Source organism: Brachyistius frenatus, unplaced genomic scaffold, assembly GCF_029030835.1.
Source record: "Brachyistius frenatus isolate BFR_SWC_R1_liver_20210118 unplaced genomic scaffold, ASM2903083v1 Contig_22, whole genome shotgun sequence".
NCBI classification, from domain to species: domain Eukaryota; kingdom Metazoa; phylum Chordata; class Actinopteri; family Embiotocidae; genus Brachyistius; species Brachyistius frenatus.
This window is the reverse complement of record NW_027210621.1, coordinates 457558-472125: the sequence shown is the minus strand read 5'-3', so window position 1 is coordinate 472125 and position 14568 is coordinate 457558. Positions and strand designations below refer to the sequence as shown.

The window sequence follows — 14568 nt, the reverse complement described above, 5'->3', positions numbered from 1 at the left end:
TTCCTTCCTTCATTAAACACGGCTTCAAAAGACAGATGAGGACAATCTGGTGTTTGAGAGAGTCATCATTTATGTTTGGACATCCTATAAAACAGTCTTATACGAGTTATTTTGAGAAGGAATATCACAGCATAAGTGAAATGGCTGAGTGAACAGTGCAAGAGATTCTTGATTCCATGAACTCCCCTGAAAAATGAAAATAAACAGTCCAGTTTAAGGTTTTAGATTTATTTCCCTGATTCCAACAGTTCAGGAACACTGAGCACAAGACTAATATACATTTACCATACATCATAAATCTCTTTGAACACAATATAAAAAAAATACAACTGTACAAATGTTTGAGTGAGTCATGATCAAACTCTTCTGAGGGGTCGGAGGCGTTGCCGATCGGTTCTTTAGCCGGTAGCTTTATAGAAAGGGAAATACTGATGGAACAAATGTTTCTAGTTTGTAGGAACTTCTCTGCCGTGCCACAGACGTGAAGCTGTTCACTCCATTGGTTGTTCCTGTCTCTCCTTGAACTCGTTCACTCTTGCCTGTAAAAAAATAAATAAAAGAGTTGTGGTCAGAACTGGCATTGAGAACAAGTGGTCACTGGCATTCCATTTGTTTGTGAGCTGTCATTTTGAACCAGTGAGTCTGGTATTCTGGACTCTCTGGCTCGGCCGCTTTTAACCAATCGGCACCGCTGCAAATACATTTAGAACTTCACAATAAGTCACCAACGCTACTCGCTGATTGGTCCGTCCTTCAGACAGACTGAGCGAACATCAATGCAAACAATGTAACAACAGACAATAGACATAAACAATAATAACAGTGAAGAAAACTGAAGCTCTGAGCAAAAGTCCTGCAGAGCCGGCGAGACAACAGGAGGTGCTGAAGCCACATCCGACCCGGTTTCAGTTGATCTCTTCCCACAAATATCAAGCCGTGACGATGCGGCAAAGTTTGATGTCTCGCCGTGACGCAGGAAGTTGATGTTTAAGGTCAAAGGATGCTTGAAACCTCACGAAACGTGCCACATACATCCGGCGTGGTGAGACCATACATGTGATGTGTGTTTTGCGAGTGGGCGTGGCCAAACGGCTCGAATGTCTCAATATATCATCAACTACATGTTTAGGTTATTGTGACCCGACTTTAGGTTCATGTGGTCAACCAGCTCGACGGAGAACGTGAAAGTATGAAAAGTATGATGATGAGGAGGAGGTGCTGCTGCGACACACCCTGATCGCACACTGACACCATGCTGTTAAAAGGGAAATGTGTGTGCGTGAAACGAGCCTTCCTGACACCACCCGAACTTCATCTCTGTGACACGTTCACATTCATGAGGCGGGCCTGTCGTGAAGGAATGTGGTCTGACAGTCCAGTCTGGTTTTTAGGGTACGAAAGCCATATTGTATTTCGTAAAGATGTTCTTCTTTTCCTTCTTGGTCGTTCTTCTCCTTACGTAAAGTGATTTGCCTTTTTGGAGGCTTTATCATATTCAAAATCTCATGAAAGTGGACACACATACAGTATGTCTCCCGGCGAAAAATTTCATATTCTAGTGGAGTCTCGAGTGGGCGCGGCCAAACGGCTCGAGAGCGCCCCCTGGAGAGATGCCCCGGCGGCCACATTTACCTAAATTCACCAAATCCGGTGGACAGGTGCATCACACCTGGACGCACAAAAAAAGTTACATTGCACCGTTACGTCAACTTGACAGCAAGTCCACCATTTTGAATTTAGTCGCCATTTTGGGCGATTCTGACACGTTGTACTTTGTCGAACTCCTCCGAGGGATTTTGTCGGACCGACTTGAATTTAGGTTCTAGAGATAGAAAACATGTTTGGGATTAAAAGTTATTAAAATAATTTGTTTTCGTCAATGTGTGTGCCCGTAGTGGTGGCCATTTTGAGCGTCTCGCCATGAAACTACGAGTTGCTTTAAATCTTATGTACACGGACCGACCTTCTCCAAACATCACAGGTATGATAACAGCCCGCCCTGAAGACCCCTGTGGGGTAATATTCGCTCATAGTCATAGCGCCCCCTGTTGGCCACCGGAAATTACACTTTTCATACTTTCACATTCTACGTCGAGCCGGTTGATCCCATGAACGTAAAGTCAGGTCACAATAACCTGAACATGTAGTTGATGATATACTGAGACATTCGTTCGACTTTATCAATGGGCGTCGCTGTGACAAATTTTGATGTCTCGCCGTAACACAGGAAGTTGATGTTTAAGGTCAAAGGATGCTTGAAACCTCACGAAACGTGTCACATACATCCTGCGTGGTCAGACGATACATCTGAAATGTGTTTTGCGAGCGGGCGTGGCCAAACGGCTCGGCAGCGCCCCCTGCTGGAGACAGAAAACGAGACAAAAATAGCACCTTTACGCAGGGATACGTGGTCCCTCGCGCGCCGCACGTTCGGGGAGACGGCTTCGGGGAGACGGCTTCGAGGAGACGGCTTCGGGCAGGCGGCGTGCAAGGGCCCGTACATCACTGCTTGCAGTTTTAATTTTGTATATTTTTCTTACAGTCAACAAATCCCATTAAATCACCAAAACCAACAATGTATAAATCCTACTAACCAGTCTTCTTCTGCATATAAAGCCCGATTGGTTTTCTCCTCTGTGCCATAGAGCAACATTGTTGTCCAAAAACTATTTAAAACACAACACTGAGCCACACTGCCTGAGAAATGTCCTCATTACAGAAATATGGAGTTTATTTAGAGTTCACTACACAGACTAACAACCGTGATGATCTTCTCACTTACTAGAGATTGGAAAATGATTATTTGTAGTGAAGAAGTATTAAAGGACAAAGGTTTACCTGAAAGGTGTTGAGAACATGTTGGCAAACATCGGTGAGTTCATTCAAGCCCCTCCGTAGTGGCTCTGTGGCTGAAAGTCCGCCTGAAACAGACAGTAGACACCTCTGATGAAAACGACCACCTCGAACAGTGATGACAAAAACAACTGAAGATGATGCACGCAGTCAGTGAGCCAATCGTCGCTAGGTTTCATTTAGCGTAATGAATGTTGACAAGTCCCATAACAGCTGTCTAAGCACACCCTCTTCATACTCATCCTCCATTTTGCACATGTGCTGATAATGAAAGCAGCCATGAGGAGGAACTCTCGCCTTAAGAGAGCAAAACCCAGCAGAGTGATGCTGTGGCAACACAATTGCAAATGGAGTCATTTTCTCTTGCTCATTTTAATGTGTTTCTTTCAAAACAAAGGCCATACTTCCATATGATGCATGAACATATGCGAGCTAGTGACCAATTTATATATAATTTGAGTGACAATTGCAAATGAAACATCACTCATTTGAGATATGCATCGAATCGACTTGGACTATATATATAATAACAATATAACTTGCTGATGAAGGGCATTGCTTCCACCTGCTCTGCCTGCATCACTGTGCTGGGCTCCATTTGCAGTAGGAACAGTCTAAAAACCTTTTGATTGTCCCACATCACAGCCTCTTTTGTGACGCTTTGTCACTTTAATGACTCAAGAATTTTGTAATTTGAGTGTATGGGTCTTAAAGTAAAAAAAATATGAGAACTGAAATGTTTCCAGCTATTTATGTGATGTGCAGTATGCTTTTTTTTTTCTTTTTTTTTAATAAGAAGGGATTGCAAATGACTCTCTTCACTTGGCAGTAGTTAGAAAAAGAAAAAGAATTCACAAAATTCTACAAACTGCAATTTTTGAGACTAGTTCAACTTTTCACTCAAATGTTACACTGGCATTATCATTTGTTATGTCTTTTTTATTAAATTAAATGCCAAATATTAGTGATCACTAGTGGTCTCCACTGTATGCATCCAATAATATGTAATAGTGCGTACTAGGTAGGTAGGTAGGTATATACTTTATTAATCCCCGAGGGGAAATTTTTTTCGCCACAGCAGCATACATACAGGAGCAATAATAGAAACAATAGAATAAACATGGGGAATAACATGTATGCAAATGAAAATACAACACCTGCTGAAAAAGTCTTTCTAAAACTGAATTGAGGCGCTTAAAGCACATTTTAATTTTTCAACTGTACAAAAGTTGAAAAAAAAGTTCAGTTTCTTAACATTACAAATTGAATATGCTTACTTTAATAAGCATATTTCTGCATCCTCTTTTAGACATGGATCAAATGAAGCGAACAATTTGTGGTAACACCCTGCAGGAGTGTCTTGTTCTGGTAATCAAATTGATTAACCAAAAAATGTGTTACTAAAAACAAATGAATGAAGAGAATTGTTAGCTGCAGTCTTGCTGGCTTTTATCGATTGACATTGATGACTTCCACCAAGCATTTCCACGGTGGTCATGGAGCAGGACAGTAATGACAAGAATAAATTTAGAAACAGCTGATTGCCTAAAAGGTCAGTGGAAACTTGGGTTTTTCCTCGTGCCTGAAAGGTAAATCTGTGTTGCTGTGATGAGGCCATGAGGAAAGATGCTCCAGGCGTCCACAAACTTAGTTCAACAACAAAAACAAGTTGTTTTCGTAGTCTTGCAGGGTCCTTTCATGTGATGTGGCTGCTTAATCCGCTGGCAAAGTGTTTTTTTTTTTTTCTAACGAGGCAAGTGGTTATAACTTTTAGCAGGAGGTATGTGCATGTGTGTTACTTCATCTTATGTATCTCTGTGAAATAAGTGAAGGCACCAGACTCCCATCAACATGTTTACTTTGCAAGACAGTCTGATAATGTTTATTCTTGAGCATGAACATAATCAAAATGCCATTATAAGAGGAAGAAAAAGAAGATGAACGGATGTCTGTTAAAGGATCGTCTCTAACCTCGTGTCTGAATCCGAAAGTTGATCTTGCTCTCAGATGGATGGGTGATGGTGTAGCCACAAAACTCCACATCCACACTGACAAACCAAAACAGGAAAAGTGAAAGTGAGATTTGTGATTGTTATCGATGTTTTGTTTAAAAATGGGTGGAAGTGCGATTGTTAAATTTTTCTCAACATTAACTCATCCCAGCTGACCTGGCAGACTGACAGAGAAGCAAAACATAGAGAACAAAAGAGGAGTCACAAAGCTTGTTATAAACTGCCATAAGCATCTCTGTGAGTTAAAGAGGGGAAATTCCCGCTGGGGCCAAACTACAAATAAGGTTATGGTCATACTCTTGAATTTGACACGCAAAACGGGACAAAAAAAAAGAAAAGAAGGGACAACAGGACAAGCTCGTGACCGAGACATGCTGAATCCGCAACATTTAGTTGGAAGACAAACCACTCACTTCTTCATAATCATATATCTGAGGGAGTTGCCCAGTGTATGGTCTTCGTCATGCAGCACAAAAGTCACACATCCCTCATCGCCTCCGTCAGCCTGGACCTTAAGACGCAGAGGAACCATTCATTAAGACATCACACTGCCAACTCTAAACAGAAACATCTCCCAAGTCCCTCCCAGAAGAATCAGTCACACCAAGACAACTATCATGCATTGCCAACAAAACAGTCAATACTTACAGTCTCACAGACAAAATGACAACAAGCATGGCTTCATGACCAGCAGAGCACTGAGGACTGTTCAAATAATTTCAAATTTACTTAACAAACTGGTTAAGAAGGCCGGCTCCATCATCGGCTACAAACTAGATAGTCTGGAAAAGGCGGTGGAGAGGAGGACGCTGAACAAACTATTGTCCATATTGGATAATCCTGTCCATCCTCTCAACCACCTGCTGCAGGGACAGAGGAGCACTTTCTCTAAAAGGTTCCTCCAGCTCCGCTGTCACAAGGACAGATACAGGAGATCATTCCTGCCCACTGCCATAAGGCTTTACAATAACTCACCTCTGGCAAAATCCATCACAGTACAATAACACTGTTGACTGTGTTTCTTGGTTGATTGTATATTATATATATAGATATATACTGTACTGTATGTATATATATATACATACATATGTGTATATATATATGTTGACTGTGTTTATTGGTTTGTTGTATATAATATATATAGATATATAATGTACTGTATATATACTGTGCATTTTATATTTATATTTTTTACTGCTATTTAATTTTATTGCTATTCTATTATTTTATTGTTTCTATTATTGCTTCTGTATGTATGCTGCTGTGGCGAAAAAATGTCCCCTCGGGGATTAATAAGGTATATACCTACCTACCTACCTACCTAATGCCCCCCAGTGGACAAACTCTGGGACAAGCTGTGGACTAACAAAGCAGCAGATATGAAGTAGATGAGCAGCTAACCTGAGCTTTACACAATACACCTGATTATATGAGCTCATGGTCTGAGTCCAGAGTTAAGGCTGCATTAAAAAAGAATAGCTTTTAGTGTCGTCAGGGTGAAATACAAACGTTTTCAATGCTAGCTGCTGAAAGCTAGCCACGTGAGAAGTTCACAGGCCATCGGACATGATGCTATTCGCTTCTTTGGTTGAATATTTTTCTCCCAAACAGGAGTTACAACGATGGTAAAGACATGTAACCTTCAAACCGCAAGGCTTTTGTTTTGTTTCTTACCATTTCGAGGACAGGTTTCTTTTCTCCTTCCCCAGCCATGCTTCACTACGAGTGATTAGTGATGTTAGAGATGAGCCGACGCTTCGAAGCGCGTGTCGAGGCTTGCTTCATTTAGGGGAGGAGCCTAAAATGATGACGTCAGAAGCCTCGCTGCCCGGCTGTACCACGTGACTGCTTCGGGAAGTGGTTCAGATTTTGCCGGGAGGTTTGACGGCAATATAAACCCCTCAGGCTCCGTTCAAAATGTGGGTTGTTGGTGGAGAGTTGAGGTCAGTTGAGAGTTTGGATATAGTTTGGATCGCGTTTATATAGTTTGGAGAGTTTAGAGAGAGAGAGATAGTTTGGAGATTTAGGAGAGTGAGGAGAGAAGGAGGTGATAAGATGGAGCCAGCTGGGAAGAGGAGGATTTCCCCTGTATGGGAACACTTTGATTTAATAACTCCTAATAAGCTAAATCTAACTCTATTTCAGACACATTAGGTTTGCTTATCAAGAACTGTATTTTTCACAGTTTCTTATTTTATTCAAAAGGTGAGGTGTTTATTGTGCTCCAAGGAGTTGGGGTACAATAACAACACCTCATCCATGCTGAGGCGTTACCGTGCCTTGCATGAGAATAAGGAGGAAACTGGAGCTTCACCCAGCCAAGGGAAGTCATTACAATATTACAAATGCACCATCACCATTTTTCCCTGTTCACTTTTGTTTATTGTGCAAATAAAGACAGGTAACAGACACTGTATTTATTCTCTTTTAACCAGCCACCAGAAAACAAGAGCTGGATGAAGCCCTCGTCTCCATGATAGTGATGATGGACACACAGCCCTTCAGTATTGTGGATGATGTTGGATTCAGGGCATTTGTGTCCAAACTGGATCCTAATTATGTCCTCCCTACAAGGCAGGTATGTATGGGTGCATGCATGAAACAAATGAGTACTTTATTGTGTCTCACAGTTCAGCACTATATATTTTTTCCTTTAGGCTCTGAAGGCCATGGTGGAGGCCAAGTATGAGTCAGCTAAGGAGAAGGAGAAGGCTAAAGTGGAAAAGGTGGCTGCTGTTAGCCTTACTTCTGACATGTGGACATCCATAAAACCAAAAACTGTTGAGAAACTGTTATTTCTGAATAAAAATGAATAAAATGTCCCCTGTCCTGTACATCATTGTCCAAGTTACACAAGCATATTCAGTCCCCTCTTCCTAGTTCCACAAGCACTTCCACTGTCCTCTGCCTGCTTAAGCCCATGCCATTTTCCTAAAGTGACAGAAAAACATGATTACACAACCTGCCATATCATATGATACTACCATTTTGGGAAAATTTACACACACAATACATTCAAAAAATATTTTATTATGCACATATGTGATAATTTATGTACAGAAATTATTTGGTCATACATTTTTGTAATTCAGTCATTCCCAACAGCCATAACAGACACAAACATTCAATGCATCACATGTGGTTCAGATACAGCTGCCTGTGATTATACACTTGGCCAGTAGGTGGTTTCGTGTTCACATGAAGCTTCGAGTAATGAACCCTTTCTCGAACCAATTGACTGAAGTGGTTCGATGCCTCATGAGGCTTCATCTCACCATCACTACTCATGAGGCTTCATCTCACCATCACTACTCATGAGGCTTCATCTCACCATCACTACCTGCTACGTTAGGTCAATGGATGACGTCAGATCTCAGTCCTCAACGCTGTCTGGCAGGGACGAGGAGGAAGAGGAGGAGGCGTATGGATGCACAGCTTTAATGTGTCTTCACGCTTTGTCACTAATCTGTAGAGTGAGAGTTGATTTTCTGCCAGGTGAGGTGTGAGCAACGTCATGAAAAAAAGATAAAGCAGCACTGTTCAATATGTTTATATAAACAGTATCCAAATGCACATGTAGAGCGCTCATGTGTATAAGAGCAGTGCAAATAGCCTCCATAAATATAATGATTTGTTTAGATACGCCTGTAAATGCGGTACCAGTTATGTATTGTCTCCATTTTCAAAAGCACCTATTTTCTATTTTTTAATTTTATTTTTGCGAGGTACGTGTAATTCACGAGTCACCTGAAAGACCAACACCGGGGCAGAATGAGCCCTCCGTCACGCGGCTCGTCGCAGTGTCGCCGTGAGACGCAAGGACGAAAACATGTGACGTCATACGTCGTGGGGAAAAAAAAAAAAAAAAAGTAGTTCCAAAAGCGGAACGATTGCATTGAGCAGGAAGGGCGGCCATGTTGTAAAAACTACATTACCCAGAAGACATCTGCAGTCGTTTCCGGTCTGAAGGATTTGCAAACCAGAAGTCACTCGAAAGGGATTAGCTAGCTTGCTAGCAGCTGAAACCTCTTTTAGATGTGAAAATCTGAATTTAATGAGCGATTTTGAAAAAAATCCCTGACAACTCGAGGTATTGGATTTGTTCATATATATATCGCTGTTAAGCGTGTTAGTTCAGTCACTCGGAACCGGAACCGCTCTCGCGTTAAAACGGCTTCTTAACGCTGCTTTCTACATTTGGTCAACAACATTATTTGCTGGCTTGTCGTTAATCTCGCGTTTGTTTTACGTCTCTCGTGACAACTGGATGATGTCGGTGGTAATTAGTTTATTAGTAATTGACGCGATTAGTCAAAAGTCTTGAGTTCTTCATTTCCTTCTCTTATGCAGCAATTGTGGCGTCCCCCTAAAAAGGGTGTTCCCAGACCCCCTGTGTTGAGCAGCCTCCTCTCCTCTCCTCTCTCCTCTCCTCCTCTCCTCTCTCCTGCTGGCCTTCGGCTCTGCCATTAACAACTCACTGTTTTTGTTCTTGTGACGTCAGCAAGACATTAGAGCCGACGAGAGCCCAGGTGTTGCCATGGCAATCCTGTTTGCCGTGGTGGCTCGTGGAACCACGATCCTGGCCAAGCATGCCTGGTGTGGCGGGAACTTCCTGGAAGTCACTGAACAGATTTTAGCCAAAATCCCTTCGGAGAACAACAAGCTGACCTACAGCCACGGCAGGTAGGACGACTGTGTGTGTTGCATGACATCGGCCCTCAATGTGACGTGATCACATCTGTTTTGATGTCTTTTCCGGTTGGTCCTTTATATCATATTGGTAAATGCACCACGGGTAGTGTATTTAATGTCATAGAAAGTACACCACTGTTAACAAAAAAAAACAAAAAAAAACTACAACAAAATACCCAAATGCTCTGTTTCAAATAACTCACACCTGATGACCAACTTTTTCTTTTCTAGCTATCTCTTTCATTACATCTGCCATGACAGAATCATATACCTGTGCATCACTGATGATGTAAGTATATAAATTCATGAATTTGTATGTCAGGAAGTAGATGTCATCTGTAAAATGTTCGTAAACCATTGAAATGGCATTACATGACGGGGCGTGGATTCATTCAGTCAAAGCAATTTCTTTAGATTTTGAAAATGAATTAGATCTTAGACATAAATGTAAGCTTTCCAGCCACTTTAAAAAAAAAATGGACAAATACACTGATCAGCCACAACATTAAAATCCCAATACTGTGTAAATCCCCCTCTTGCTGCCAAAACAGCTCGAAGCTGTTAAGACTCCAGAAGACCTCTGAAGGCGTCCTTTGGTATCTGACACCAAGACGTTAGCAGGAGATCCTTTAAGTCCTGTCAGTGGCGAGACAAACCCTCCATGGATCAGACTGGTTTTTCTTGTATGTCCCAGACACTCGATCAGATTGAGATCTGGAGAATTTGGAGGCCAAGTGAACACCTTGAACGTCACACTCCTTCAATCATTCCTGAATCATTTTTGCTGTGTAGTAGAGCACAGTATCTTGCTGAACATCAAGGGATACTGGAGGTGTGTACGGGATCTGCTATGTTCAATTGGTTGGTACGTGTTGAATGCCACAACTCGAGGTTTCCTAGCAGAACATTGTGCCGAGCATCAACCTGCCTCTCCCGTTTTGCTTTCTTCCTAGAATACATCCGACTGCCATTTCTTCCTAAAACAAGCGGTGCACACCCAACTGGTCGGCCACCTGATGTAAAACAAAACGTGAATCATCAGACCGGGCACATTTCTTCCATTGCTCCACTAACCAGTTCTGATGCTCAAATGTCCATTCTGGGTGCTTTTATCAGTAGATGAGGGTCAGCGTGGGCACTCTGACCTGTCTGAAGCAACACAGCTCCACACGCAGCAAGCTGCAATGCGCCTTTCTATCATAGGCAGCATTAAGGGTTTCAGCCATTTGTGCTGATGTAGTTCTTCTGCGGGATCGGACCGCAACGGGCCAGCCATCGCTCTTCGTGCATATCACTGAGCCCTGGGCACTCGGTCACCAGTTCACTGACTTTGGATCTTCACGCTCGTCTATTTTTTTTTCTGCTTCCAACACATCAACTTCAGGAACTGACTGTTGACTCGCTGCCTCGTGTATCCCAACACTTGACAGATGGCATTGTAACAAGATGATCGATTTTAGTCACTGTACCTGTTGGTGCTTTTAATCTTGTGGCTGATTGATGTACACAGTGTTATTTTTCCATAACTAGTGTTACTGCTGTCAGTACTGGTTATCTGAAGGATAAAAGTGGGACCTGCTCTTCATTTAATGGAAGCAGTTAGCAAAGTTACACACTCAAAAATACATTCATTAACACATCTTTAAGTTGTTGTTTATTTATAATTTGTATTTATTTACCTCTTGTCTGCCAAAGGACTTTGAGAGGTCGCGTGCATTCAGCTTCCTCAGTGAAGTCAAGAAGCGCTTCCAGACAACATACGGGTCACGAGCACAAACAGCTCTCCCCTACGCCATGAACAGCGAGTTCTCCTCTACACTGGCAGCTCAGATGGTGAGTTCAACAAGTATGCTCAGTATGCTCAGCATGAGTTTTCCTGTGAGGGCTGTGTGACAGCTTTTCATATCTGTCGTCTGGGAAAACAGACACATCATACAGATTAAATCCTCATTTGATATCCTTTTCTATGTCTTTCCTCTTCTTTGTAGAAACACCACTCAGACCCACGGGGATCAGATCGTGTCACTGAGACTCAGATGCAAGTCGACGATCTGAAGGGCATCATGGTTCGCAACATAGGTGAGCCTCTGTCTTCAGTTTCCTCTTTGTACAGTGATTCTTAATACATCTCTTTTTCACACGGGTCATTGAGATGATAATGGAACCAAGTGTGCAGTAAATATAATCAGACAAAGCTTTCAATATGTGACTGAAATTTTTCCAGTCTTGAATAGATGCAGTGTGATTGTGGTTGCATCAGTGAGTGACCTCCTCATTATGTTGTGCCTGTGAAGGACTGCTATTTATTCAAGCCCAAAGCAAATATTATGGCAACCGTTTAATACTTAAAACCATTGAAAACCGGAGGATTATTATCTCAAATGTCAAGTCATATTTCACCAACCTTTTGACATGCATCTCATTACACTGGACCTTTGTGTCTCCCATGTTAATGTTGGCTCTTGTGATTGTTTTTAACAGACTTGGTAGCTCAGAGAGGAGAGAAGCTTGAGCTGCTGATTGACAAAACAGAAAATCTGGTTGATTCAGTGAGTTTAAAAACCAGCCGTTCCACTCTGCTCATACTTCTTGTTTTTTTTAATTAATCTAGTGACCTACTCATCCACAAATATTGTCACTGATGCTTTTTTTCCTTTACTTCCTCCTCCAGTCGGTCACGTTCAAGACCACGAGTCGTAACCTTGCGCGAGCCATGTGTATGAAGAACCTCAAGCTGACTGTTGTCATTGTGGTGGTGTGCCTGGTGAGTGCAGACAGAAATGACAATTGCTTCCTTCAATGGAACCAAACGGTGTACATCTATCATTATTTTTTATGGACATAAATCGTTCACAGATTACTTTGCTACTAGTGGTTTGTTTTTAACAGTGAAGAAGCTCCTCCTGCGTGTTGTTTCCACCGTATGTCTCGGTTTGGGATGAAGCCGACAGTTGTGCCGGAGGTGAACTTCATATCTGTTCTCTTTTCAGGTGGTCCTTTACATTATCGTTTCTGCTGCCTGCGGAGGCCTCAACTGGCCTTCGTGTGTCAGTAAATGAGAGGAGTGGGGACGAAAGAGAAAAGAGACGAGGGGGAGAGGTGCCTGTTCAACTCTGCTTGCCAATGGACACAAAAGGAAATGCAACGTTCCTTGCTTTAACTCCTCTAGGTTTACCATCGCTGGAAGACGCATGCTTCTCCTCCTCCTGCCTCCTTCTTCGGCCCAACTTTGATTCTTCTGCACATTTGATTTGCCTTTTGGACCGGGAGTCCCACCTCGTGCCCAAACGAATGGACAGCAGCCATGTGGCCTAAAACTGATGTGGAACAATAACCCTGTCTTATGTTAGTCTGTTCCATTCATCCTGTCTCATGCACTTAGTGGCCTGGTGTTTCAGTTTGTGATACTGTCCTGCACCTATATATGTAATTAATCCATTCAGACTGGTACCAGAATGATCCATAAAGATAGCAAAGTTTAATTTGTTATTGTGCTGCTTTATCTTTGATGTCAACAGAGACGTGGAGGGCCTGCAAGTGTAAGCAGCATCCATTTTGCGTTACAGATCCCTCAAGAAGGACTCGCAATGTAGTGTCTGGTCATCTGTTATATAACTGATTACTAACTTTTGACAAAAACTGATGCAGTATACAGATTTTCTGATTTACATGTTTTATCACCAAGCACAGTAGTGTCTCCTAAAATGTATGTTGTAAAATACCAGATATGATCATCTAAATAAACATTGTATATTTGATTGCGGTTACTGATACACAATATTTCCTTTAAAGCAAGTCAGGGTTGTTTTTTTGAGAATCACCGTAGGAGGTTTCTGTTTCCCTTTCAGAGTGATCCCTTTTTCTTTCTCTTAACACAATGCACTTTTTTTTTTATATACATATATATATATATTGTACATATATTTTCTTCCTGGCATCATATGGCTCATGATCATGTAATTATTTAATTATTGTACATCCAGATTGAAATGAATAAACTCGGATGGTGATTGATCTTTACACCAAGAAAAAAAAAGGTGTTATGGCGTGTTTTCTATTGTTGTTTTGGAGGGAAACAAACCTCTTTGTTCACCTGACTAACTCCTGCTGTTCAGAGCAATTGTGGACGCCAACTCACCACCATTGTGAATCCCCAGGGGTCAAAGTTCAAGCAAACTTCAACACTTGCTTTGACCAACTCCGGTCCGATCAGTCGATCCGTCGATCCGTCGGATCTCCTGGATGTCCGACTGAAGGTGGTTTTGATGAGGATGTTGTGAAAAAGGCGGAAACGACCAGGTGAAACTAATCGGTCATCTCGTTCACTTCGTTTACTCTGTAGTCCTCTGTTGGGACCTTAAATGTCGGCCAATTGGTAAGGCAGTTTTATATGTTTAACATTAAAAGTTGTGCTCTTGCTCTTTGTACCAAAAGTTACTCCGACCGATAGAAAGTAACGTGAACTCAAGCACTGCTAGCTAACAGTGAGCTAGCAACACGTCACTTAGTTTTGCGGCGGTTTTTTTTGTTGTTGTTGTTGTTGTTTGTTTTCAACCGTTGAGATTCACGTTTGAAGTTGTTGTTTTTTTTAGCGGCAGTCCGCGGTGTTTGTACTATTCCGGATAATTAAGGCTCCTCGGTGTCCTGTTATCGGATCATAAACACATAAACAAGGACACGAACGAGTATTTGTCTGTGTTTTGTCCTGTTTCCAGGCCTCACGGAGCGGGGACGAGTCAGGTACTACAAACACTAATACTCGACGACACGTGTTGTTCAAAGGCTTCACGATGCACGCGTTTTGACCAGCTGATCCCACAGGTTGAATCATGACGTGTTAACTTCCCTCGTAAGAAGACGGAGCTGTGCAGCACAACAAGACCAACGTGAGTCTCTGAAGTGACGGTCAAATACTGATACCGAGATGTACATGATGGTAGAAACAGCAGCTGAACATGAATAGTTATTAACACAACGCAGAGCTTTCGACCAGATGACGTGGCCTTCCTCA

At 42.1% G+C, this 14568-nt stretch overlaps 2 protein-coding genes across 3 annotated transcripts; one reads left to right on the top strand and one right to left on the bottom strand.

The window, feature by feature from the left end:
* Nucleotides 1–212: 212 nt before the first annotated feature.
* Nucleotides 213–8237, bottom strand: polr1d (RNA polymerase I and III subunit D). Its single transcript, XM_069696789.1, has 6 exons — nt 8197–8237; nt 6540–6579; nt 5279–5376; nt 4825–4901; nt 2839–2921; nt 213–539 (listed from the first exon to the last, which is right to left on the bottom strand). Exons 2-6 carry the CDS (start codon nt 6576–6578, stop codon nt 492–494), a joined length of 345 nt encoding a protein of 114 aa, XP_069552890.1. The 5' UTR covers nt 6579; nt 8197–8237; the 3' UTR covers nt 213–491.
* Nucleotides 8238–8817: 580 nt separating this feature from the next.
* On the top strand, nt 8818–13593 carry sybl1 (synaptobrevin-like 1). 2 transcript variants are annotated; one of them, XM_069696787.1, is made up of 8 exons: nt 8818–8955; nt 9367–9548; nt 9789–9846; nt 11253–11390; nt 11546–11636; nt 12039–12106; nt 12229–12321; nt 12548–13593. In XM_069696787.1, the coding sequence occupies exons 2-8, from the start codon at nt 9403–9405 to the stop codon at nt 12614–12616; spliced, it is 663 nt and encodes a 220-aa protein (XP_069552888.1). In that variant the 5' UTR covers nt 8818–8955; nt 9367–9402; the 3' UTR covers nt 12617–13593. The 2 variants fall into 2 exon arrangements, with proteins under 2 accessions (XP_069552888.1, XP_069552889.1); XM_069696788.1 differs by lacking the exon at nt 8818–8955 and having other exon boundaries at nt 8963–9548.
* Nucleotides 13594–14568: the final 975 nt, after the last annotated feature.